This window comes from Triticum dicoccoides, chromosome 5A (genome assembly GCF_002162155.2).
Source record: "Triticum dicoccoides isolate Atlit2015 ecotype Zavitan chromosome 5A, WEW_v2.0, whole genome shotgun sequence".
Lineage (NCBI taxonomy): Eukaryota > Viridiplantae > Streptophyta > Magnoliopsida > Poales > Poaceae > Triticum > Triticum dicoccoides.
The window spans coordinates 44,771,913-44,795,445 of NC_041388.1; the positions used below are offsets into that span (position 1 = coordinate 44,771,913).

Here is a 23,533-nt window from a genome sequence, read left to right on the forward strand (position 1 = left end):
TAGAGCTGAGTTAGCGGGCTATAAGGAATAAACTAGTATATTTCTGCTTAGTTGGAGGAAAAAGAAGAGGAGAGAGAAGGTAAGCAGGCTTTTCGTGAAGAGCTAGCTCTAGCACGTGCTCCTAGGCACTTTGTGAGAATGAAAGGTGGGCCACATAATAAAAAAGTAGTACATTCTTTTGATCTACTATTATACATATTGGCTAAAAGATGGGCTGTAAATGACATGACACTGGCTTATAGCCAGCAGCTGGCTATACTATTAACCATGCTCTTAAACATAGCATTGATTTTTACCTTGGTACTTGTAATATGAGTTTATGGCCTTGTATACAAAAATGGATGGAGTATCATTGATCAAACTTATGCACTATGCGCATTCACACTTCATAAATTATTTCTTTTATCATTTACCTACTCGAAGACGAGTAGGAATTAAGCTTGGGGATGCTGATACGTCTCCAACGTATCTATAATTTATGAAGTATTCATGCCATGTTTACAACAATTTTATATGGTTTTGGTATGATTTGGATGAAACTAACTCGGACTGACGCTGTTTTCAGCAGAACTACAGTGGTGTATTTTTGTGTGTAGGAATCAAAGTTCTTCAAATGCAGCGAAACTTTTTGACGGTTTTTTTGAAATAAAAGATGCACTAAAGCTTCATGGGAGGGGGGAAGAGCCACGAGGCGCGCCCTGGTGTCTTGTGTGACCCACTCGTGGTTCATCTCCCCCGTCAAAAAAAGACAAAGTTGAACCACCATCAACTCACCTACAACAATAAACATATTTACGTGTGACGGGGTTGTTTGCCGTGTTGGTTTCGTCGGGTGTATGTAAACCACCACCAACTAATTCTATAAGATATCTTTACATGTGACGGTAGTTTTTCTGTCTCAAAATAAAAACTCATCATATATGCAATAAAAAAGATCAGGCTATTAAAGTTTTAAACAAAAACCTTGATGACCAATTGACCACTGAACAAACCCAAAGGGTTTACCGAGAGCAGGTGTCAGTTTGGAAGGTTAGGTTCAATGGCTGCAACAAGCACCCGGAAGTTTCCTTTGGTTTCCATCCGTCCACATCCATCCATCCAGTCGCCGATACATATACGAAAACACCCCTGAGAAAATCGAGAATACCCTCTTATCCTCTCTCCACCTCCCCACTCCCCTCTCTTTCGCGACGTCGTCGTCGACCCCTCTCCGCCGTACACGCCCACTCTCCACCTAAGCGCGCCAGGGAATTCTCTCGCCCGCTCGCCCCTTCGTCCCCGCCGCCGCCGTCGCCGTCGCCCTCCTCCGCGCGGAGGGGATCCGCCCGGGCCCGAACTCGACCCCTCCCGCTGGTAAGCGCCGCCGCGACGAACCCTAGCCCCGCTCCGGCCGTCCAAGTATTGTCGTCCCATCATCTGTGTCGCGGATTCGCTTGCCGCGCGGCGGAGTAGTGGTTAGCGGCTTGTTTTGGGAACAATTGGGGGTTCAATTGACTGAACCCTTGCCCCCACCCCTGCCCATGTGTCTGCGGTGGATTGATTGTGCTCTTTGCTTGCTGCGGAATTCAGTCATGGCGTGGGGCATCGATCGCGGACGCGAGCCTTGTAGTAGTAGTAGTACCTTCGCAGTAGTAGTTTTCAAATCTCAATTGACTGATGCGGTGTCGCACAATTGGCTTCCTGTATGTATACATAGGTCGCCTTGTTGCCGTGGCTTCAGTGGCCATAAACAGAAAGAAGCTTTTATTTTGTGGGGGATAAATAAACAGAAATAAGCTGTAGTGGGGTCTTGCTAGAAGCTCAGTTTTCTTTAATTTTTTCCTGTTTCCCGTTTCAGGACAGCCGTTGCAGTTTGGTCTCGGAGAAGATATCGGTGTGCTTATCTACTGCGGCATGGAATGAAGGTCTTGAGTGCCGTGTCTTTTTGCCGAGCTTGACACTAGTTGCGCTTCGCCTCGGAAAGTAACAAACCATGACTTCTGTCGCCGACGGTGTTTCAGGTATGGTTCTGTCTTAAAAAGCATGCGTACGGATATGGAGACACGGACACGGCGATACGCATAAGGGTACACGGGATACGTCATTTTCCAGTAGCAGCCATTCGGGGATACGTCAAGTATATATATAAAAAGTTAAAACATGCCCTGTAATATAGAGTGGAAAAAAAAGGGGAGAAACAGAGATGAGATCAGAATACTGCCCCATTTCCATCTGTTGTCTCCTTTTCAAGTGCTCAACGGCTGAATTAATTGATCCTCTAGACCCATGCCATTGCAACTTGCAAAATACATCAAATGCTAGTATTAGTCTATTAGAGAGTAGAGACTGGAGAAAACATGCAACAGAGGATGCAGGTATAACTTTCACCCTCACCCATGGACGATTCGCTACTGGCGGTGGCGCTCTGAGACGCCATGCTCCCTAACATCAAGCAACAATCAAAACAGCAGCACCAGGCACCAGCATGCAAGTGAGCAGCAGCTCAAGAGCAAGCAGCAATGGCATGGCTGCATGGGGAAGCAAGCAGCAGCAACTCAACAGCAAGAAATCAAGCAAAGAGAGGAAGAGATTGAGGAGAGGCTGCTGGGGTTATCTGCTCGAGCGTGGTGCCGTCGGGAGGTCGAGTCCAGGCGGCGGCGTCGAATCCAGGGGGCAGCAGCGGTGATGCCGTTTCCGATTGCGAGCAGCGTTCCTTCCGTGGCGAGCGTGTGTGCGACCCTGCAAACTAGGGTTTGTATAGGTCCGAGGCTGTTATTTGGCTTCCCCTGTCCCCAACGTATTCCATACGTATCCTAGCTGTGTCTGTTTTTTTTCCTTTTCTTATTTCGGAAATCAAGGGATACTGGGGGACACGCTTATCCCGGCGTGTCCGGTCGTATCGCTGCGTCCCGCCGAATTAGACGGCAGTTTGGGAGTTTTGTCCATGCTTTGTAGCTTTTGTCACCCAGTTCTTTGCCATGTCAATTTTGAACCGTAGCAGTAGTAGTTACTAGGCAGGGCAGTGTGCCATTGGAATTTTGACCATAATTGTGATGCTTTTTATGACTCTTGGCTCATGGAATTGGAGCTTTGGTATACGTGGGAATTGGGATATTGTATTTGTAGTTGTGTACCAGCACTGAATTGTGTAGCATTACACGGTAGTATAGCAGCTGTCATGTCTAATAGCTGATAAGATTACTGGACATGCTAGGATTTCATTCCTTATCTGTTGATATTATTCTGCAGTATTTGCATCGATATCAGTTGCCACATTCCATAAATGTTGACATGTTGATAATATCTACACCTTAAATTCCCAGTCGTTCCATTTTTATTAAACATACAAGGAGATCCAATCAACTATGCCTGTCTCATTTTTATGCAACAATTTCTCGTGCAGGTGATCATAGAGCTGATGAGCAGCAGAAGCAAGCTGCCGCTCAAGGGAACCAGGAAGAGGCCCCAGCTACTAGTATAGGTAGTCAGGCAATGGTGGCAACACCTTCCACAGATTATGTCACACCCTATGGCCACCAGGAAGCTTGCCATGCAATGGTATGAAACCTGTAACCTCCCATTTTTCTTCTTTATTGATTGGTACGACCACCCCTGTACACTTCTCAGATTGTAATGTCTTCCACTGAGCCCTCGTTTAAAGAAAGATCAAGGATTGGTCATAGTATTAGTTGTATTAGTTGGAGCAGTGTAATGGATACCCATAAGAATCACTATGGGTTGGTCGTTCAGTATGTATTCTTCTGCCTGACTACCTGTTCCGCATTATATTGATAGGCATCAGTGTAATAGTTTTTTCCTGGTTGAAGCACATTAAATCAACATTAATAAGAAATGATAAATCCTGAACGTTCGGGATTTGCCCATGGCAAATCGAACGTTTTTTATGGCAACTTTAGTTGACACGAGGATGGCAAGTTCAGTTGACAAGCGCGGCAATTTCCTGGAAAAAACAAACTGAGGGTGGAATTGCCACCAACTACACTTGCCATCTCTTGCGTATATAAATTGCCACAGAAAACGTTCGATTTGCCATGGGCAAATCCCGAACTTTCGGGACTTATCAGCGTCCAATAATATTAGACGATATTGAGGTCAAAACTTGTAAAAAATGATTAGGTTAAACTTTTTTTAGAAACAATGGTTAGGTTAAACTGCATCATTTCCTTCTCGTTGAGGTGATATATGAGATTTTCTTTCCTTTTAAGGCAGACTATTTTGCTAAATTCTTAATTAGACGTGCAATGTTGATTATATCCAACAGTTTGTCTAATTCACATCTAGATGTTTTTTAAGAATGTCACATCTAAGCTCCCACAAATATATAATGCAGCAACAAGAAACCAAAAAAAAAAACTAGGACAAAAAATAGACCACAAACAGAGTGGAAATCAGCTTAGATGTGACATAGTTATGTCACATCTAGATGTGTCCTAGACAGACCCTATATCCAATGCCACAGTTCGCATATCACATTTCCTTGTCATACTGATTGCCCATGTCAGCTCACCGATCACATAAAACTACTTGCCTGTTGCATCAATTTCTCGCTACCTCTTCTGCATCCTAATATATTCCTCTCTGCTTCTAGCTTTAATATTTTGGTTTAGAAGATTTCTTTGTCATGCTTAAAGCAACTTTTTTTTTTTGAAATGTAGACTGAATGTGTTAAAAAGCGCTGCCATTTGTTCTAATTGAGCAAATTCCCATGCCTTCCCTGGACAGATTGTTGCCTCTTCCTTCTATTGCTTTCTTGTTATGGATTTTTATTGTATTTCATGCATGATGCTGGAGTTATTGTGCGAAATTTGTTGGCTAATCCCACATTTTCTGCTCAGCAGGGTCAAATTGCTTACCCAACTGTCGATCCATTCTATGGAAGCCTTTATGCGGCCTATGGTGGACAACCTATGGTAAGCCCTTGCTACATGGTATAGCAATATCCCTAGTATAGGCTACAAGTATACCTGTGGTTGGTATGTCTAGGCCTACATTGAATATGCCTACATAGCCGTCCTGGTTCTTAGCAAGTGAAAAGTAACTTTGCATGATCGTAGACCTTGCTATACTATTGTTACTCTATTCAAACTAGTTCAGCTCATCAAACTGGTGTGTTCTTCAGATGCACCCACCAATGGTCGGAATGCATGCAGCCGCAATACCATTGCCTACTGATGCAATTGAAGAGCCTGTGTATGTGAACGCAAAGCAATATAATGCCATATTAAGGCGGCGCCAATCTCGGGCTAAAGCAGAGTCAGAAAGGAAGCTTATCAAGGGCCGCAAGGTAAATGCCTATAAGCGTATTTACGTACTGTATAACTTGAAGTTTTTAATTAGATGTTTCTGTTTCTGATGCTTCAGTATAGTTAAGAGTTGGTCGGAAGCACAAGTGCACAACAGATAGGGCAAAATAATCAAGTGAATTCTCCATTCTACATACCCTACCTCCACTCTGAAGATCGATCTGCACCACGTTTTTACTATCGTAGGGTGAACGTCATTTCATTCTTCTGCTATATCTGTATTTCAATACACCAAGTTATCAGTGCCAACATAAAAATAGCAAGGATTTGGGAATAGAAGTCAGCTGCTACACTTTGACAATTTCTAATATGGATGAAGGCAGATTTGTGCTTCCTTTGTTCATCTGGGTAGTTACTAAGCTGGAGCGAATTGAATTCATTAGTCGCAATGTAGTAAAAGGCAACACATAAATTTCAATTTCGTGGTACTTGAATGTCTGAGTTCTCAGTTTTTAACCTCGACAGAGAGACTGGTGTTGGCATTATCTGCAAAAGCTCATTTAGGACATGCATGAACCATATACAATGTTGCCAGTGCCAATTTGCTTACAGTTCTTATTCTTGGGTAGCATGTGGGATGATTATGCTAATGTTTATTCTTTGATTGTCAAGGTTTTGCTTCGTTGTGTCCTCTTTCTGTATGTTGTTAACAAAAATTGACATGTGCCTCCATTGTGCAGCCATATCTCCACGAGTCGCGGCATCAACATGCCTTGAAAAGGGCCAGGGGAGCTGGAGGTCGGTTTCTTAACGCAAAGTCAGACGACAATGAAGAGCATTCCGATTCCAGCTCCAAAGACAAGCAGAATGGCGTTGCACCCCGCAGCAGTGGCCAATCCTCCCAATCTCCCAAAGGTGCAACTTCAGCCGATAAGTCGGGAAACCATGAATGAGATGGCTAGAAGTCCGCCGGACGCGATGATCCATGCCAACAGTTTTGTACAGTATATATATGCTAGTGAGCAAGATAGAATCGCGCTGGCAGGTGCCGTAGGATATATCCGCTCTGCTCTATAGTAGTGATAGACGTATCGACCGTTTTTTTTTTGGCAGCATTGGTCCGTGTTTGCTCGGTTTGGTTTCTACATTCTGTACAATGAGTAGATTTTTTTGTGGTTTTTGTGTTCCGGGGTTTATCCTCGGGTTCGGTCAGGAGGCTTTTGTAGTGGCTTATGAAAGAAGTATAATAGTGCTACATTGTTTCCTTTGGTGTGGATTGGTCTCTTAGTTGTGCTGCATCCTCATTCGCGGTGCAGAAAATAAAATCTGGGTATACATAATAGCTTCGCCTGCATCTTTCTTTGCCCTTGATTGCATCCGCTGCAAATGATGCTCTCATGTTTTGGTTGGATGTTGTTTCCCTGCATGATTCGGAGCCTCGTGATAAGATGTTTGCATCTCTCTGGTATATATGTTGTCCATTGAGTTCAGTTGCCTGATGATTATCAGAGTGGACTGCCGTGAACACATTTGGACCCTGGTAGAGAAGGTCAGTCAGGCCTTAAGAACTACTCCCTCCATTCCAAAATAGATGACTCAAATAAGGAGCATAGTGGATTGCCTCTGCTCGGAGTCCCTGTTCGGCCCTCTGCTCCGGGAGCAGGTGGAGTTACTCTGATCCTTAAATTCGAGGGAGCTACTGGATTGCCGAACGCTCCTTACTTTCTTTTCCCCTCTCCTGGACATTGGAATCATACTGTCATCACATGAACATTTGAATCATGACTTCTCTCCCTCGATAAGATGGAAGTTAACAGTTACTGTTACCAAGAAGAATATAGAGGCTTTCTCGAGAACACTGACTGAAGCATATACTACTGTTGGGGTACATCCTTTGTTGCACGAGCACACGACACCTTTTTTTTGCTTGCAAAAGAAGCAGAAAAGAAGAGAAGCAAAGAGCATCTCCACGCTCCAACGTCACTGTCTTGGTGCTGCGGATGCGACAGTAAAAACATTTCTCTCGAGAGGGAGAGATGACCGTGCTGTAAATTAAGAAGTAAATATAGGCAGTGTTAGTAACAAAATCATGGCCTCTCTTTCCTTGGCAACAGGCATGCAGATGTGGTCTAATTAGGTCACCATCTGAAGTTCTGAACTGGAACATGCCTGCATCTGCATGACACTCAATCAGTTGCACTGGCCCAGGTGATTAGCTTAGGCAGCACTCTGTTATTATGTCAGGTGCTCACCAATGGCCAGACACGGGCTGCCACGTCACCGTACTTCACCCTTAGCCCACAAGCCACTAATTAAGATATATATTCTAGACTGCTCATAGGAAAAGCAAAGCAACCTAGCTCACACACACATAGGATTCCTGTTACATCTTAATTAAACATGCCCATATGAAAATGCATAGTCTAGTCCCATGTAAGTACTGCGTGTCCCGACACTAATCATGCGCCCCCGCATGCATTTAGTCTAAGCATGAAATCTTCTTAGGTCAAATCTTTAATCATTAGCCCATGCAACATGCCAATATATATGTATGGCTGGTTAAGCAGTAGTAGATTCATCTTTTAAGATTTTTAAAACATGCTTAATTTGGGTGCCAATTAATCATTGTAGTACATGCATGAGCTCAGTTTCTCATGCATTTTTTTTGCGCCGGAATTTGTCCAAGTGTGTGCAGTGAGTTGCAAGTGTCTCACTGAATCAAGATATGGTCTTTTAATTGCTGATTTCTCATGGAACAGTGTGGTGAGTCTTGCCAGTGTCACACTGAAGCAAGATAACACTGTACAAACCCTCTCCAAAAGGAAGAAGATAACACCATTGGAAGAGAAGAAAAAGAATAAATAACAGCATGCATGAGCTCCCTGATGAACAGTTAAAGGGATTCTTGACATGCTTTGCTTGCACTACAAAACCAGGCCCCATCCCTCCTCAAAGGGCGTTGTTGCACTGCACTGCACCACACCACACCATGTCACCATGCCATGCATCTTCCTCTAGATCTCTCTCCCTCTCTCTCTAGGAATGTTTGGAAGGAAGTGAGGAGAGAGAGCAAGAGGGGGGCATGGGGGCAGAGCTAGGCATGGGAAAAGTGACATGAGCCCTTATGATGGCAATGGCAGGGGAGACAAGGCAAGCAGGGGTGCACATACACACACAGCCTCAGCACATTGGTGCAAGGCAGGCAGAGAGCTGGCCTTCGGCTTCAGGCCCATTGACCTCACACCCTCTCCCAGTGTCCATCATGACCCATTAATTGTTCTGCTATATGGTTTCTATTCTTGTTCTTTTCTTGCAACATGCATCACACCACAATAAAGTTCCATGTTCATGGTTGCCATGTTCTTTCACTGCATTTGCACCTACTACAGTTCCAACAGGCATACACTACCAAGTACCCATGATGATCTTCTACTTGTCAAGGATGACACCAAGCAGCTTACAGTTAATCACAATGCACTAATGCAGATTAAGTCACCAGACAAAGCTAGTTCTCATTGATGTGTGGTAGCTAATTGAGTAATAAGTACAGACACATCTCACACAAGTCATGTCAATCCTTGCATTCCTCTGGTGTTCTTGTGGCTTTGGCCCTAGATAGGATGGCTGCCCCTTTTGATGGCCCCCATTGCAAACCAAAAGCATATGCACAAAAGCGACATGACATACGAGTATGTCTGGCACCGGCGATCAGAAGAGCATGTATGATTGTCCCCAACCATGAGAGACAATCTTGCAAGAATGTGTCATGGAAAAAGCACAAAATATGCAATGGCATGTTGTGCATGTCAACCCTAGGAGAGAAAAGAAAAGAGAACAAACAAGCATGCCCTCAAGAATGCAGAAAAGTGCTGTGCTTTTGTGCCCTCTCTAAAACCCTTTCTCTCTCTAAAACACACGCTCTCCCTCTCTTTTTTGAATGTGAAAAAGACAATGACAAGCTTGGGAGTGAAGGGAGATGGGTGGCCAGCACTCTCACTTGTCACCCATGGAAGGGATGGAAAGAAAGGGTTTTTATTGGAAAGTGATGGTTGGTGCCCCCCCCTCCTCTCCTCATGCCAAGAAAGTGGCTTTCACCACAAAGTAGGGGTCCTGCTAGGGTTTTTAGGGGGGTTAAGCCTGTGAGAGTGTGATAGATGGATAGCACACCACTACAGCTTAGTAGATGTTTTGTGATAGATCAGCACAACACACTGAAATGTGATCAAATGGAGTTTGGTTGCATGATCTTGACAAGATTGCTTTTGCTCTGGGTTTGGACTTTGGAAAGCTGTGCTTGTGATGTTGTGAGGGGCAGAAATGCTCAGCCTTTCTTTTCTTTTTTGCTCTTATTTTTATGCCACTTAGTCTAGTCTCTCCTTTTTGTTACTATCCTCTAAGGAAAGCTGGTCATCGAAAAGTAACACATGATTTCTCAAGAATTCAGAGTGTGAAAGTGATAGTGTAGCTGAATCTGAATATGACAACACACACAAACTCCATTTGATGGTTAAAAAGTAAGCAGTTGAAACTGAACTCCAGTCAATTTATATGCTACATGCATGCATGTCTTGATCATGAATCCATCCTAAACTCAAAACCACAGGTGATTAATCAGATGTTAATCAGTACTGCTACCATCACAAGAGCAGCCACACTAGCATGTAATGCCTGGAGCAAGCAGCAATGACAGCCCATTGAATGCACTGTGTCAGTCAGTCATGCAGCAAGGAAAGCTCTGAAGCCAGCCAGTAGCTTGCCATATCAAACCCAGCACAGGCACTTGGGCTTAGATGCCTCCAGCCAACCAATCCACACTCCACACACCTAATGATCATCAAGCCCATTAACTGCACCAGGTGCTTAAATGCAGCAGGATCTTTGCTTGCTTGCATCCATCCAACCATCAGCTTTTACTGCCTGCCACCCTGAAGCAGCAGCCAGGGCACACCCACTTTCCCAGGAAATTATTTCATCCTAGGTCTTTTTCCAGCTTGGTGCTGATGCATGCATGCAAGGAGCAAATCTTGGCCCCTAGATCATGTTTGGCATTTTTGGAGCTGCATTTGAATGAATGCACATCCACCACCTTTCTTGCAGCTGGAAGGGAGAGCAGATTGCAAGTTTCTTTCTTTCCTCGGTGGTGAAAGAAAGAAAGAAAGGAAACTTGTGAGCAGGAGAGGATCCATGGATTCCTTTCAGCTGTTTCATCCTAGATCCTTCTTTCATGCAAGGGCAGCCTGTTAGGGTTTTGTGGTGGTGGTGGTACTGTGGCTCTGTTTTTAGTAGCATTCAAGTGTGGCTGGTGTGTGTAAATGCCAAAGAGAAAGAGGAACATGGCAAGCTTCCTCTGTGACTCTGTGAATCAATAACCTACCTAGGCTGATGGGGACAGGGGCTGATGGACAGTGGCGACTGCGTGCGTACGCTCCTTGTTTGTATTGAAACAGCAAAGGAAATTTATTCAGATCTGAATTGATTGCAAACTGTATCTATCTGACAAGAGGGGCAGTAGTAGTACCAACCTTGTGAGCATCAGTTATTCTGTCAAAAATGTTTTGTGACATGACAATGTGCCAAGAAGTTTCACAGGTACTAATGCATGATCTACAGATACTACAACTGTTATATAGTACAACTGTTGAGTACTAAAACACTGTTTGATATCTGAAATCTTCAGTATAACATGTAATTTTAGGGAAATTTCTCCGCGCCGTGCCAATAAAGATTCTACGGGCCAATTGTAGAGCGACAGCAACCAAAGAGCTCAAAACTATGTCGTTTCTCGGTTTTCGCCCGGTTTTTCGTTAATTAACCGGGTAATTCTTTTCTTCTTAATTAATCGATGAGGCAAATCTTTTGCCTCCGTTTCGAAGAAAAAAACTATGTCGTTTCCGGCCTCGTTTCGGCTACCTTTCGATTTACAATTTCATATGCCTTTTCACGCATTCTCGCCGCCGCCGAAATCTTTCCGTTTCTTTCCAAGAAGCGCATTTTGGTGATGATGGAATAAAAGCCTAGGTTTGTGGAGCTGGTGGTGTCCCTTTGGATGCAAGGCACATAACCAGTGGAAAAGAAGATGCAAAATCTTTTAGTTAAATGGGTTTTGATCTCACTCACTCATGGGTGCATGCCATTGCGTTGCCCCTAACACCAGGGCAGACAGGCAGGCAGGCAGGGCTGTCAGTGCTCCATTACGTAGTACGTTGTGCATATCACAAAGGCAGAGCCCCACTAATTAGCCCCATCAGGCAGGCTGCACGCACTTGAGCCGCTCAGAAAAGCTCTGGTTTGTTTTGTTTTGGTTCTTCATTTGATTAATGAACTCTCATTGTCCCAGATGAGATGAGATGAGATGAGCATGCATGTTTGCACAAAACTTTGTGCGGTATGATTAGTTAAGTCCACTGGATTTGCACTGCGAGACCAGACCGGACCAGAAGATGTGCACGTGAAGAGAGGCTGTGACCAAATCGAACGAAGCAACACGAAATAATTAGATCAGAAAACATGGTGAGACACATAGCAATTTTGTGATTTTGAGGATAGGATTCTTAATTACAGAACAAGAATTCCATGGCGCTATTTGAGGCAAAGAATTGAGTTCTTAGAGTTTTTTTTTAATTCCTACAGGGTGGGGAATCCGACGATATCTTTTTTTTTTGCTGAATTTTTTTGAATCTATTCATATTCAATCACGACAGTAGAACGAACACATGAAAGAATAAAAAAATACATATAGATACGTAGAGCACCTAGCGACGACTACAAATATTGAAGCGAGCCGAATGCGCGCTGCCATGATCACCCCTCCCTTGCGGGAGCCGGGCAAAACGTGTTGTAGTAAATAATCGGGAAGTTGTCGTGCTAAGCCTTCATAGGACCAGCACACTGGAACAACAACCGTCGCTGATGAAAAGTAGCATAGATCAGAATGATTCAAACTAAAAACACATGAACGTAGACTAACTATGACCAGATTCAAGTAAATCCACAAAAGATAGATCAGCCGGAGACACACCTCTACATGTCCATCGATGATGCTAGATCAACCATCAGGACGGGGTCTAAGCGGGAAGAACTTTATTTCATTTTCAGAAAGCCGCCGCCATCTCGTTTTTCTAATCAGAACACAAACTCTAACAAAACTCAAAGAAATATCTAAAAATGGAACCCTCCTAGTGGTAAGGGCCGAGATCCGCCGCGTCCCCATGGCCCTAAGGCCACCGGAGCCGAGGCGGGTAGGCGCCGGCGCCTGCGAGAGGCAGACAAAGGGAGAGGAGTCGGCTGCATGTGAGACTTGTTTCACCCAAGGAGGCGTATGCAATTAAAATCCACTAATTACTTCTAATTTTTTGAGAAAAAGATCCATAGATTACTTTAGATTCACAATCCGATGGTCATCTCATCTGTGTATCTACAATTCATTCATCCTCCCTCTGGTTCTTTTTACTCTGCATATTAAATTTGTGTCAAGTTAAACTTTATAAAGTTTGATCAAATTTATATTAAAAATATATCATATACTATGAACTACATTTCACGATGAATCTAACAATATTGATTTGATATCATGAATGTCAGTATTTTTCTTCTAGTATAAGTTAGGCCAAAGTAGCCGGATTCCAATCTTTGATCCAGTTTTAGGCCAGTGCTCAAACTTTGAGAGAAAGAGCTTTTCCCTCAACTTCACTCCCTTGACTTGACTCCCGGTATTTTAACTTCAAACAAAACTTATATGCAGACTAAAAAGGAGTTCTTCTTGGGTGACACACCCGGATGCCAATTTTCCTTTTGCTTCCAAATAGTAAACCCAGGGTGCATGATAACTCAAATCATGCGGCCTTTTTTATTCTGCCTAAACTTTTGGACTTTATGCGCTGAAAATTCAAGAAAAAGTTACTACACGAGGACGATGGCCACATACTACGTAAATTCCCTGGCAGCACCCTACCAACGCTTGCTACAAAACAGGAGAAAACACGCATGACCAACCGAAAAGAAAACGTGGACCAGGACACCAGGTGCAAACCCCACCCCACACAGAGGCGGAGGATGTGTGTGGGTGCGGGTGAGAGCGAGAGGACCATGGCGACATGATGCCCCGCGTCCAAATATTCTCCTTGCCGAGCCCGGGCGGCGCGCGCACGGCGGGTGGTCCTCCCCCGTCCCCCTCCCCTACGCCGCTCGCGCTCGCACGCCGCTGACAGGAGACGCGGGCGGGGAGGGAGCAAAAGGAAAAGAGAGAAAACGCCAGCGCGCGCCGGGCGGCCGGCCGGCCGGCGTGCGGTGCGTGGCGCGTGGGCATGGCCGCTGTCGCCCGTGGTCGGCCGCGGGCCGCGGGCTGCGGCGAAATGCCTGACATGTGCCCCTCCCCCTCTCGATCGCCGCGCGCACGTCTTTGTTTTTGCCCTCGTTGAGGAGGAGGTGACATGACCATGACAATGACACCCTGCTGCCGCCGCACACCTCCCGAGGCCAACGCCGAGGACAGGGCCGTCGCCGTCGCCAATGGGAATATCCATCGATCCGAGGCCCAGACACGCGGTGGGTGCGAGCGGGGCGCAACGGCGTCGCCGACCGGAGCCCGCCCGTCGCCATGGGCATGCACTTTGAACTTGAAGTGCATGAATTGGAACGAGCAGGGAGCTAGGAAAAATGTAAAACGAATGTGGTGACATGTTGATTCTCGTAGAAAATGAATGAAAACGCATCGATTGATAATAGGATTTATTATTTCTTCTTCCTCCTATGGTCTACTTTGCGTGCGTCTTGTGTTTTAAGTGGGACGAACGGGAAGCTTGGAGCCGCTGGTCATGGCGAGTAGCATAGCGCACTGACTGCAGGCGCTGCACCGGCCTGCACCATCCACCTATACTGTACCCTCTCTGCTCTCTGCGGTCAGGCAAAAGGGCAGGGGCAAAACGAATGGAATTGAAGGAAGCCCTGCCACAGCAACGCACAGCATGCATGCATCCATACGTATCCACGCAGACCGTCCTCGGTCGATGCATGCGGCATGCAGGGGCTGGACAATGTTCCAAACGGGAAAGCCAAAGCCTTCGTTCGGTCGACCACCACGCGTGCCTGCGTCTGCGTGGCCTGTCCGCACTAAATGCACGCGGCTTGACATGACAAGACATGCACGTTCAAATTTTTTTAGAGCACGCCATAGTTGTCACATATGGTATTTTCTCCGTTCCAAATGACTTGATAGTAATTTCTAACTTTGTCCAGAGTCAAATTCCTTCAAGTTTAATTAATTGGCGTACTGCGCATTTACTAGGTCGATCGAGTAATCCCATGCGTGCATGTGGCCGCCGATCAAAATACGTATTGAGACTGGGATGCATGCAGCTGGCCCGTTCTTGACGTGGGAGCATGGACTCAGTCGACCCGTCCGGTCATGGCGAGTAGGAGGACTGTAGGAGCACCGGCCCTGCGCGCCTACCCTCGATCGACCTGCATCGACGCCCATGTGTACCTATCGGCCTGCAGCCTGTAGGGGTGCCAGGCAAAGGGAGGCAAAACGGATGGAATTGAAGGAGGCGTCCTAGTCCTGCAACAGCGGCGCACAGCATGCCTGCATGCCTGCCTGCATGCCGCCGAACGCCGATGCATGCTTCGGCCGGGCAATGTCCCAAACGGCAAAGCCAAAGCCTCCGGCCGATGGACGCGCCCAGATCCACCACGCGTGGCCGGCCCTGACCCGCTGTGAACGCATGCATAGGTAGGGCGTGACATGACATGACATGCACGGTCAAAGTTTGAGTTACTACCTGCACTTGCTCGCAGTAGATGTAGATAGATAGGTATGGCCTGCGATGAATCTATCCCTACCGCTGGTGAGTACTGCCGCGCATTTACTGTTTACGTACGCTACGTGCCCTGCAGTGGATAGTAGCGACAGCTCTGTGCTTCCGTTTTACTGCTGCTGCTACCACCGGCCGGCCGACACTGTTTTTGATTAACTACACTGGCTAGATGCTACTAGTACTCCTAGTTGGAGTACTACTACACTAATCTATGCCCTCCTCGGTTACTGAAAGTAGAGAAAATTCCACGAAACTAAACGGAAAAGAAATACCCCCTCCGTTCCTTTGGCTCTCGGTCTTTGGCTCCAATTCCCTTTTCTGCTTGGTCCATGAGAAAATATGATCATTGTGACCAACATCTCCGGCTATTTCTCTAGTAAAAATCATTCGGTCTGATTGCTGCATGTTGCACTTCAAAAATTACTCGTATTATTAGTTGGCGAAACACACGAGGGATGAAGAAGATCCGCGGCGACCGTCCAATGGTCCGTCCGTGCGTGCTGTTAACCGCAGGAGCACGGGTGTACAGATATACGTATAGGGGGTCGAGACCAGCCCCGTGAGCCAGCCAGCCTGCAGATCGACCACAACGGCTTGCCGCTGCATACGTACGTACGTGGCGCAGTGCATCTAGCGTCACATCGGCCGGCATCCCATGCAGCAGACGGACGCAGCTAGCGTAGCATAGCATGCCGTGCATGTACGACGCCGGCCTCATGCACCACAGAGCGGCAGACAGGCCTACGCCGTGGTAGTGGTACCACGTACGTACAGTAGGTGTATATGCCAGGTGCTTGTCCGTTTGTTGCACGCGCCTGCCTGCGTCAGGCAGGAGCACGGCATGCATCATGCATGCACGCGCGTAATGCGTGCCTATATTCTCTGCGACAACAGCGTCCCAGCATGCCATGCCATGCATGCGTCGTGCCAAGCTCGCCGGCTGGCCGGAGCAGCGGCGCAGCGAGGCAGCTACGTCGTCGCGTTCCTCCGGCGAGACAGAGAGGTGGAGAGACGGCAGGTACGTACGTACACGCCAAGGCGTGCATCGATCCGTGTATCCATGAATATCGGAGTACGTGCAAAGCATGGACGGACGGCATGCATGTTGCATGCAGGTGCAGCTGCCCGCGGCTCTTAGAGCATAAATCCTTAAACCCTCGCTAGTATTTTAAGGGTCCAAAAATAATATTTTTTACACTTTTATGGATTAAAAAATAGGGGTAAAAATTAGAACCCTCAAACCAATCCTTATAACGGAATATTCCCATGAATGATGCCGTCGTTGCGCGCGGGAGGTCGACGGGGTGGCCGCCGGCACGGAGGCGACTAGCAGCGGCGGTCGCGGGCGTGGGCGCGGGAGTTGGGAGGATTTTTCCCTCCCGCGTAAGGATAACCGCCAAATGAGGATTGGGGTAGGTTTTGCTTCCCAACCCTTACTTTTGAGGATTGGGAGAGGGTTTGAGGGTTGGACCTTTAAATTTTTTTGAGAGTTTGAGGGTTAAAGGGTTTTAGTCTATGGTTTTTTCGACGAAAACTATATAAAAACAGTTATTTTTAGGGGTTTGAGGACTTTACTAGACTTGCTCTTAGCGTCTTAGCCGTGGATCTGTATACTGCAGGAGCACGTACGTAGTACGTGTCTGCGTTTAAAATCGTAGCGCAACAGACAACGAAACGGCCAAATCGACGACAGCGGGCGGCTGCAGTGAGGGAGGGGGTACAGAACATGCTCCAGGTAGGTTGCAGCGCAACGTCACATCAACATGTAGTACTAAATAGCGCCACCTCGTAGGTGTACGTACTTACGGTGTATACATCATTTCTAAATCAAACAACCATTTCCCGACTCCCGAGACTTAAATGAATAACCATTGTTTTGGCCATACTCTATTTAAAAATGGAGAAAAGGTAGTAATGGTTTTAGAATGCTCAGAAGTTTTTCGGTTTATTTGAGAAGTTTTTCGGTTTATTTGAGTCGTAGGCGTAGAAAAGATATTGGATGCAACTCAAGTGTCTTCATCATTGGAGTCGTTACAATATATACTGAAGACGTCTTGTGTCACAAGCCAACTAACCCTATAAAATCTTTTAAAGTTAGGGCATTACATGGTTAGAGATAAGAGAGAGATCAATTGGAGAAATGCACAGATACATCACGTTTAACAACCCCCTCCCCCTGCACGCAATCTGAGTGTCGGTGTCGGTGATGCAAAGACTGGAACGAAACTCCTGAAATGCAGCAGTTGACAACACTTTGATTATAATGTCTGTAAACCATTGAGTGGTCGGTACATGAAGCACACGAAGCTCTGAAAGTGCCCTTCTACACCCGAGCTTAAATGAGATCGGGATGAACAGTAACTCGAAAAATATTAAAAAAATGTTTAAAAGTATCTGATCTTTTGATGGAAAACTTTGACAAGTGCTCTAATAGCTTGCAAAATTTTATCACGAAATCACATTTGCGGAAGTCGTGGCAAAACAGACAAAACCAGTGCTCCAAAATGCCTTCGAAAATAGCATTTTCAGAGTATCAAGTTTGTTTTTTTGCCACTAACTTCAACAAACGTGATTTCATGATGGAACTTTGCAAACTCTTGGAACATTTGAGAAAGTTTGTCATAAAAAATTCAGATTTTTTTGAACACTTTTTAAGTATTTTTTGATTTGACTGTTCACCCGGCTGCAAAAACTTCATGTCAACGAAACTCACTCAATTGTACGTTCTCGCGCACAAAGTGAACATCTAGCTCGATGTGTTTGGTGCTCTTATACTGCACCGGATTGGTAGCGAGATAGGTGGCTGAAACATTGTCACAGAAAACCATCGTAGCCTTGGGAACAGGGACCCGAAGCTCACCAAGGAGATGACGCAACCAACAAGTCGCAGCTACAACGTCGGCCACCGCACTGTACTCAGCTTCGGCGTTCGAGCAGGATACAGTGGGTTGCCGCTTAGAGGACCATGAGATGAGCGAGTCGCCAAAGAAGACACAATAGTCGAACACTGATCGTCGTGTGTCGGGGCACCCGGCCCAATCCACATATGCAAGAAGCTCGGTGGATGTACCCTATATATTGGATCAAATAAAGCAAACAAGGCATGAAGATATGGAACTAATAAATATGCATGCACAAGCCTAGCAAGATCCAAGGAGAAATTTTTTGGACACAAGAACACATAAACCACTCCTACCTCTTGAGCACTGCGTTGGTTTTCCTAAAAAAGGAAGGGATGATGCAGCAAAGTAGCGTAAGTATTTCCCTCAGTTTTTGAGAACCAAGGTATCAATCCAGTAGGAGGCTACGCGCGAGTCCCTTGTACCTGCACAAAACAAATAAATCCTCGCAACCAACGCGTTAAGGGGTTGTCAATCCCTACACGGCCACTTACGAGAGTGAGATCTAATAGATATGATAAGATAATATTTTTGGTATTTTTATTGTAAATATGCAAAGTAAAAGCAAAAGGAAATAACTAAGTATTTGTAGATTAATATGATAAAGATAGACTCGGGGGCCATAGGTTTCACTAGTGGCTTATCTCGAGAGCATAAGTATTCTACGGTGGGTGAACAAATTACTATTGAGCAATCGACAGAATTGAGCATAGTTATGAGAATATCTAGGTATGATCATGTGTATAGGCATCACGTCCGAGACAAGTAGACCGACTCCTGCCTGCATCTACTACTATTACTCCACTCATCGACCGCTATCCAGCATGCATCTAGAGTATTAAGTTAACGAAAACAGAGTAACACCTTAAGCAAGATGACATGATGTAGAGGGATAAAATCATGCAATATGATGAAAACCCCATCTTGTTATTCTCGATGGCAACAATACAATACGTGCCTTGCTGCCCCTACTGTCATTGGGAAAGGACACCGCAAGATTGAACCCAAAGCTAAGCACTTTTCCCATTGCAAGAAAGATCAATCTAGTAGATCAAACCAAACTGATAATTCGAAGAGACTTGCAAAGATAACCAATCATACATAAAAGAATTCAGAGAAGATTCAAATATTGTTCATAGATAGACTTGATCATAAACCCACAATTCATTGGTCTCAACAAACACACCGCAAAAAGAAGATTACATCGAATAGATCTCCACAAGAGAGGGGAGAACATTGTATTGGGATCCAAAAAGAGAGAAGAAGCCATCTAGCTACTAACTATGGACCCGTAGGTCTGAGGTAAACTACTCACACTTCATCGGAGGGGCTATGGTGTTGATTTAGAAGCCCTTCGTGATCGATGCCCCCTCCGGCGGAGCTCCGGAACAGGCCCCAAGATGGGATCTCGTGGATACAGAAAGTTGCGGTGGTCGAATTACGGTTTTGGCTCCGTATCTGATCGTTTGGGGGTACGTAGGTATATATAGGAGGAAGGAGTTCGTCGGTGGAGCAACAGGGGGCCCACGAGGGTGGAGGGCGCGCCTGGGGGAGGTGTAGGCGCGCCCCCTACCTCGTGGCCTCCTCTTTGGTGTCTTGACGTAGGGTCCAAGTCTCCTGGGTCTTGTTCGTTGAGAAAATCACGTTTTCGAAGGTTTCATTCCGTTTGGACTCCGTTTGATATTCCTTTTCTTCGAAACCCTAAAACAGGCAAAAAAACAATAATTCTGGGCTGGACCTCCGATTAATAGGTTAGTCCCAAAAATAATATAAAAGTGGATAATAAAGCCCAATAATGTCCAAATCTGTAGATAATATAGCATGGAACAATAAAAAATAATAGATACGTTGGAAACGTATCAAGCATCCCCAAGCTTAACTCCTGCTCGTCCTCGAGTAGGTAAATGATAAAAACAAAATTTTTGATGTGGAGTGCTACTTGGCATAATTTTGATGTAATTCTTCTTAATTGTTGTATGAATATTCAGATCCGAAAGATTCAAGACAAAAGTTCATATTGACATAAAAATAATAATACTTCAAGCATACTAACTAAGCAATTATGTCTTCTCAAAATAACATGGCCAAAGAAAGTTCATCCCTACAAAATCATATAGTTTAGTCATGTTTCATTTTCGTCACACAAGAATGTTCTCATCATGCACAACCCCGATGACAAGCCAAGCAATTGTTTTATACTTTAGTAATCTCAAACCTATAAACTTTCAAGCAATATATGAGCGCGAGCCATGGACATAGCACTATGGGTGGAATAGAATATAATGAGGGGGGTTATGTGGAGAAGACAAAAAAGGAGAAAGTCTCACATCAACGAGGCTAATCAATGGGCTATGGAGATGCCCATCGATTGATGTTAATGCAAGGAGTAGGGATTGACATGCAACAGATGCACTAGAGCTATAAATATATGAAAGCTCAACAAAAGAAACTAAGTGGGTGTGCATCCAACTTGCTTGCTCACGAAGACCTAGGGCACTTGAGGAGGCCCATTGTTGGAATATACAAGCCAAGTTCTATAATGAAAAATTCCCACTAGTATATGAAAGTGACAAAACAAGAGACTCTCTATCATGAAGATTAATGTGCTACTTTGAAGCACAAGTGTGGCAAAGGATAGTAACATTGTCCCTTCTCTTTTTTTCTCTTTTTTTGGCCTTTCTCGTTTTTTATATGGCCTTTCTTTTTTTATAATTCCTCACCTGGGACAATGCTTTATAAAATGATGATCATCACACTTCTATTTATTTACAACTCAATGATTACAACTCGATACTAGAACAAAAGATGACTATATATGAATGCCTCCGGTGGTGTACCGGGATATGCAATGGACCAAGAGTGACATGTATGAAAGAATTATGAACGGTGGCTTTGCCACAAATACTATGTCAACTACATGATCATGCTAAGCAATATGACAATGATGAATGTGTCATGATAAACGAAATGGTGGAAAGTTGCATGGCAATATATCTCTGAATGGCTATGGAAATGCCATAATAGGTAGGTATGGTGGCTATTTTGAGGAAGATATAAGGAGGTTTATGTGTGAAAGAGCGTATCATATCACGGGGTTTGGATGCACCGGCGAAGTTTGCGCCAACTCTCAATGTGAGAAAGGGCAATGCACGGTACCGAAGAGGCTAGCAAGGATGGAAGGGTGAGAGTGCGTATAATCCATGGACTCAACATTAGTCATAAAGAACTCGCATACTTATTGCAAAAATCTACAAGTCATCAAAAACCTCGGCACTACGCGCATGCTCCTAGGGGGATAGATTGGTAGGAGAAGACCATCGCTCGTCCCCGACCGCCACTCATAAGGAAGACAATCAAATAACACCTCATGTTTTAAATTTGTTACATAACGTTTTCCATACGTGCATGCTACGGGACTTGCAAACTTCAACACAAGTATTTCTCAATTTCACAACTACTCAACTAGCATGACTTTGATATTATTACCTCCATATCTCAAAACAATCATCAAGCATCAAACTTCTCCTAGTATTCAAATCACTCATAAGAAAATTTTACTAATCTTGAATACCTAGCATATTAGGATTTTAAGCAAATTACCATGCTATTTAAGACTCTAAAAATAATGTAAGTGAAGCATGAGAGATCAATAGTTTCTATAAAACAAATCCACCACCGTGCTCTAAAAGATATAAGTGAAGTACTAGAGCAAAACTATATAACTCAAAAGATATAAGCGAAGCACAGAGTATTCTAACAAATTCCAAGTCATGTATGGCTCTCTCAAATTGTGTGTACAGTAAGGATGATTGTGGTAAACTAAAAAGCAAAGAATCAAATAATACAAGATGCTCCAAGCAAAACACATATCATGTGGTGAATAAAAATATAGCTCCAAGTAAAGTTACCGATAGAAGTAGACGAAAGAGGGGATGCCTTCCGGGGCATCCCCAAGCTTTGGCTTTTAGGTGTCCTTAGATTATCTTGGGGGTTCCATGGGAATCCCCAAGCTTAGTCTCTTGTCACTCCTTGTTCCATAATCCATCAAATCTTTACCCAAAACTTGAAAACTTCACAACACAAAACTCAAAGTAGAAAATCTCGTGAGCTCCGTTAGCGAAAGAAAATAAAAGACCACTTCAAGGTACTGTAATGAACTCATTCTTTATTTATATTGGTGTTAAACCTACTGTATTCCAACTTCTCTATGATTTATAAACTATTTTACTAGCCATAGATTCATAAAATAAGCAAACAACACACGAAAAACAGAATCTGTCAAAAACAGAACAGTCTGTAGTAATCTGTAGCTAGCGCAAGATCTGGAAACCCAAAAGTTCTAAAATAAATTTCTAGACGTGAGGAATATATCTATTAATCATATCCAAAAATAATTAACTAAATATCACTTTCCAAATAAAAATGACAGCAGTTCTCGTGAGCGCTAAAGTTTCTGTTTTTTACAGCAAGTTTAACAAGACTTTCCCCAAGTCTTCCCAACGGTTCTACTTGGCACAAACACTAATTAAACACAAAAACACAACAAAAAAATATAGTCTAGATAAATTATTTATTTAATAACAGCAAGGAAAAATATTGGGTTGTCTCCCAACAAGCACTTTTCTTTAAAGCTTTATAGCTAGGCATACTATTTCAATGATGCTCACATGAAAGACAAGAATTGAAGCACAAAGAGAGCATCATAAAACATGTGAAAAAAACATCTAAGTATAACATACTTCATATGCATAGGCATCTTATATGCAAACAAATTTTCATGGCAAGAAAGAATTAGCATATGCAAGGAAGCGGAGAGAAACAGTAGCAATCTCAATATAACGAGAGGTAATTTAGTAACATGAAAATTTCTACCACCACATTTTCCTCTCTCATAATAATTACATGTAGGATCATAATCAAATTCAACAATATAGCTATCACATAAAATATTTTCAACACGATCCACATGCATGCAAAGTTGACACTCTTCCAAAATAGTGGGATTAACATTATCTAAAGTCATGACCTCTTCAAACCCACTTTTATCAAAAATTTCATAAGATTGAACATTCTCCAAATATGTGGGATCTAAAGTTGACACTCTTCCAAACCCACTTTCAATAATATTGCAAACACTATTATCAATCTCATATTCATCATGGGGCTTAAATAAATTTTCAAGATCATAAGAAGAATCACCCCAATCATGATCATTGCAACAAGTAGAGGACATAGCAAAACTAGCATCCCCAAGCTTAGGGTTTTGCATATTATTAGCACAATTGATATCAAGAGAATTTATAGTAAAATCATTGCAATCATGCTTTTTATTCAAAGATCTATCGTGAATCACTCCATAAAGTACTTCATCATAATTTTCAGATTCACGAATTTCAAGCAAAACTTCATAAAGATAATCTAGTGCACAAAACTTACTAGCAATTGGTTCATCATAGTTGGATCTCTTAAAAATATTAGCAAGCGGATGAGGATCCATAGGTCTTAGGTTCTCTTTTTAGTAATAAATAAACAACTATTCCAACCATACGAGCAAACAAGAAACAGGCAAAAAAGGGGC

At 44.0% G+C, this 23,533-nt stretch overlaps 1 protein-coding gene across 2 annotated transcripts; it reads left to right on the plus strand.

The window, feature by feature from the left end:
* Nucleotides 1–1,154: 1,154 nt before the first annotated feature.
* Nucleotides 1,155–6,583, plus strand: LOC119299006 (nuclear transcription factor Y subunit A-7-like). Of its 2 annotated transcripts, none has more exons than XM_037576323.1 (6): nucleotides 1,155–1,353; nucleotides 1,838–2,000; nucleotides 3,383–3,537; nucleotides 4,839–4,910; nucleotides 5,120–5,284; nucleotides 5,984–6,583. In XM_037576323.1, exons 2-6 carry the CDS (start codon nucleotides 1,973–1,975, stop codon nucleotides 6,194–6,196), a joined length of 633 nt encoding a protein of 210 aa, XP_037432220.1. In that variant the 5' UTR covers nucleotides 1,155–1,353; nucleotides 1,838–1,972; the 3' UTR covers nucleotides 6,197–6,583. The 2 variants fall into 2 exon arrangements, with proteins under 2 accessions (XP_037432220.1, XP_037432221.1); XM_037576324.1 differs by having other exon boundaries at nucleotides 1,843–2,000.
* Nucleotides 6,584–23,533: the final 16,950 nt, after the last annotated feature.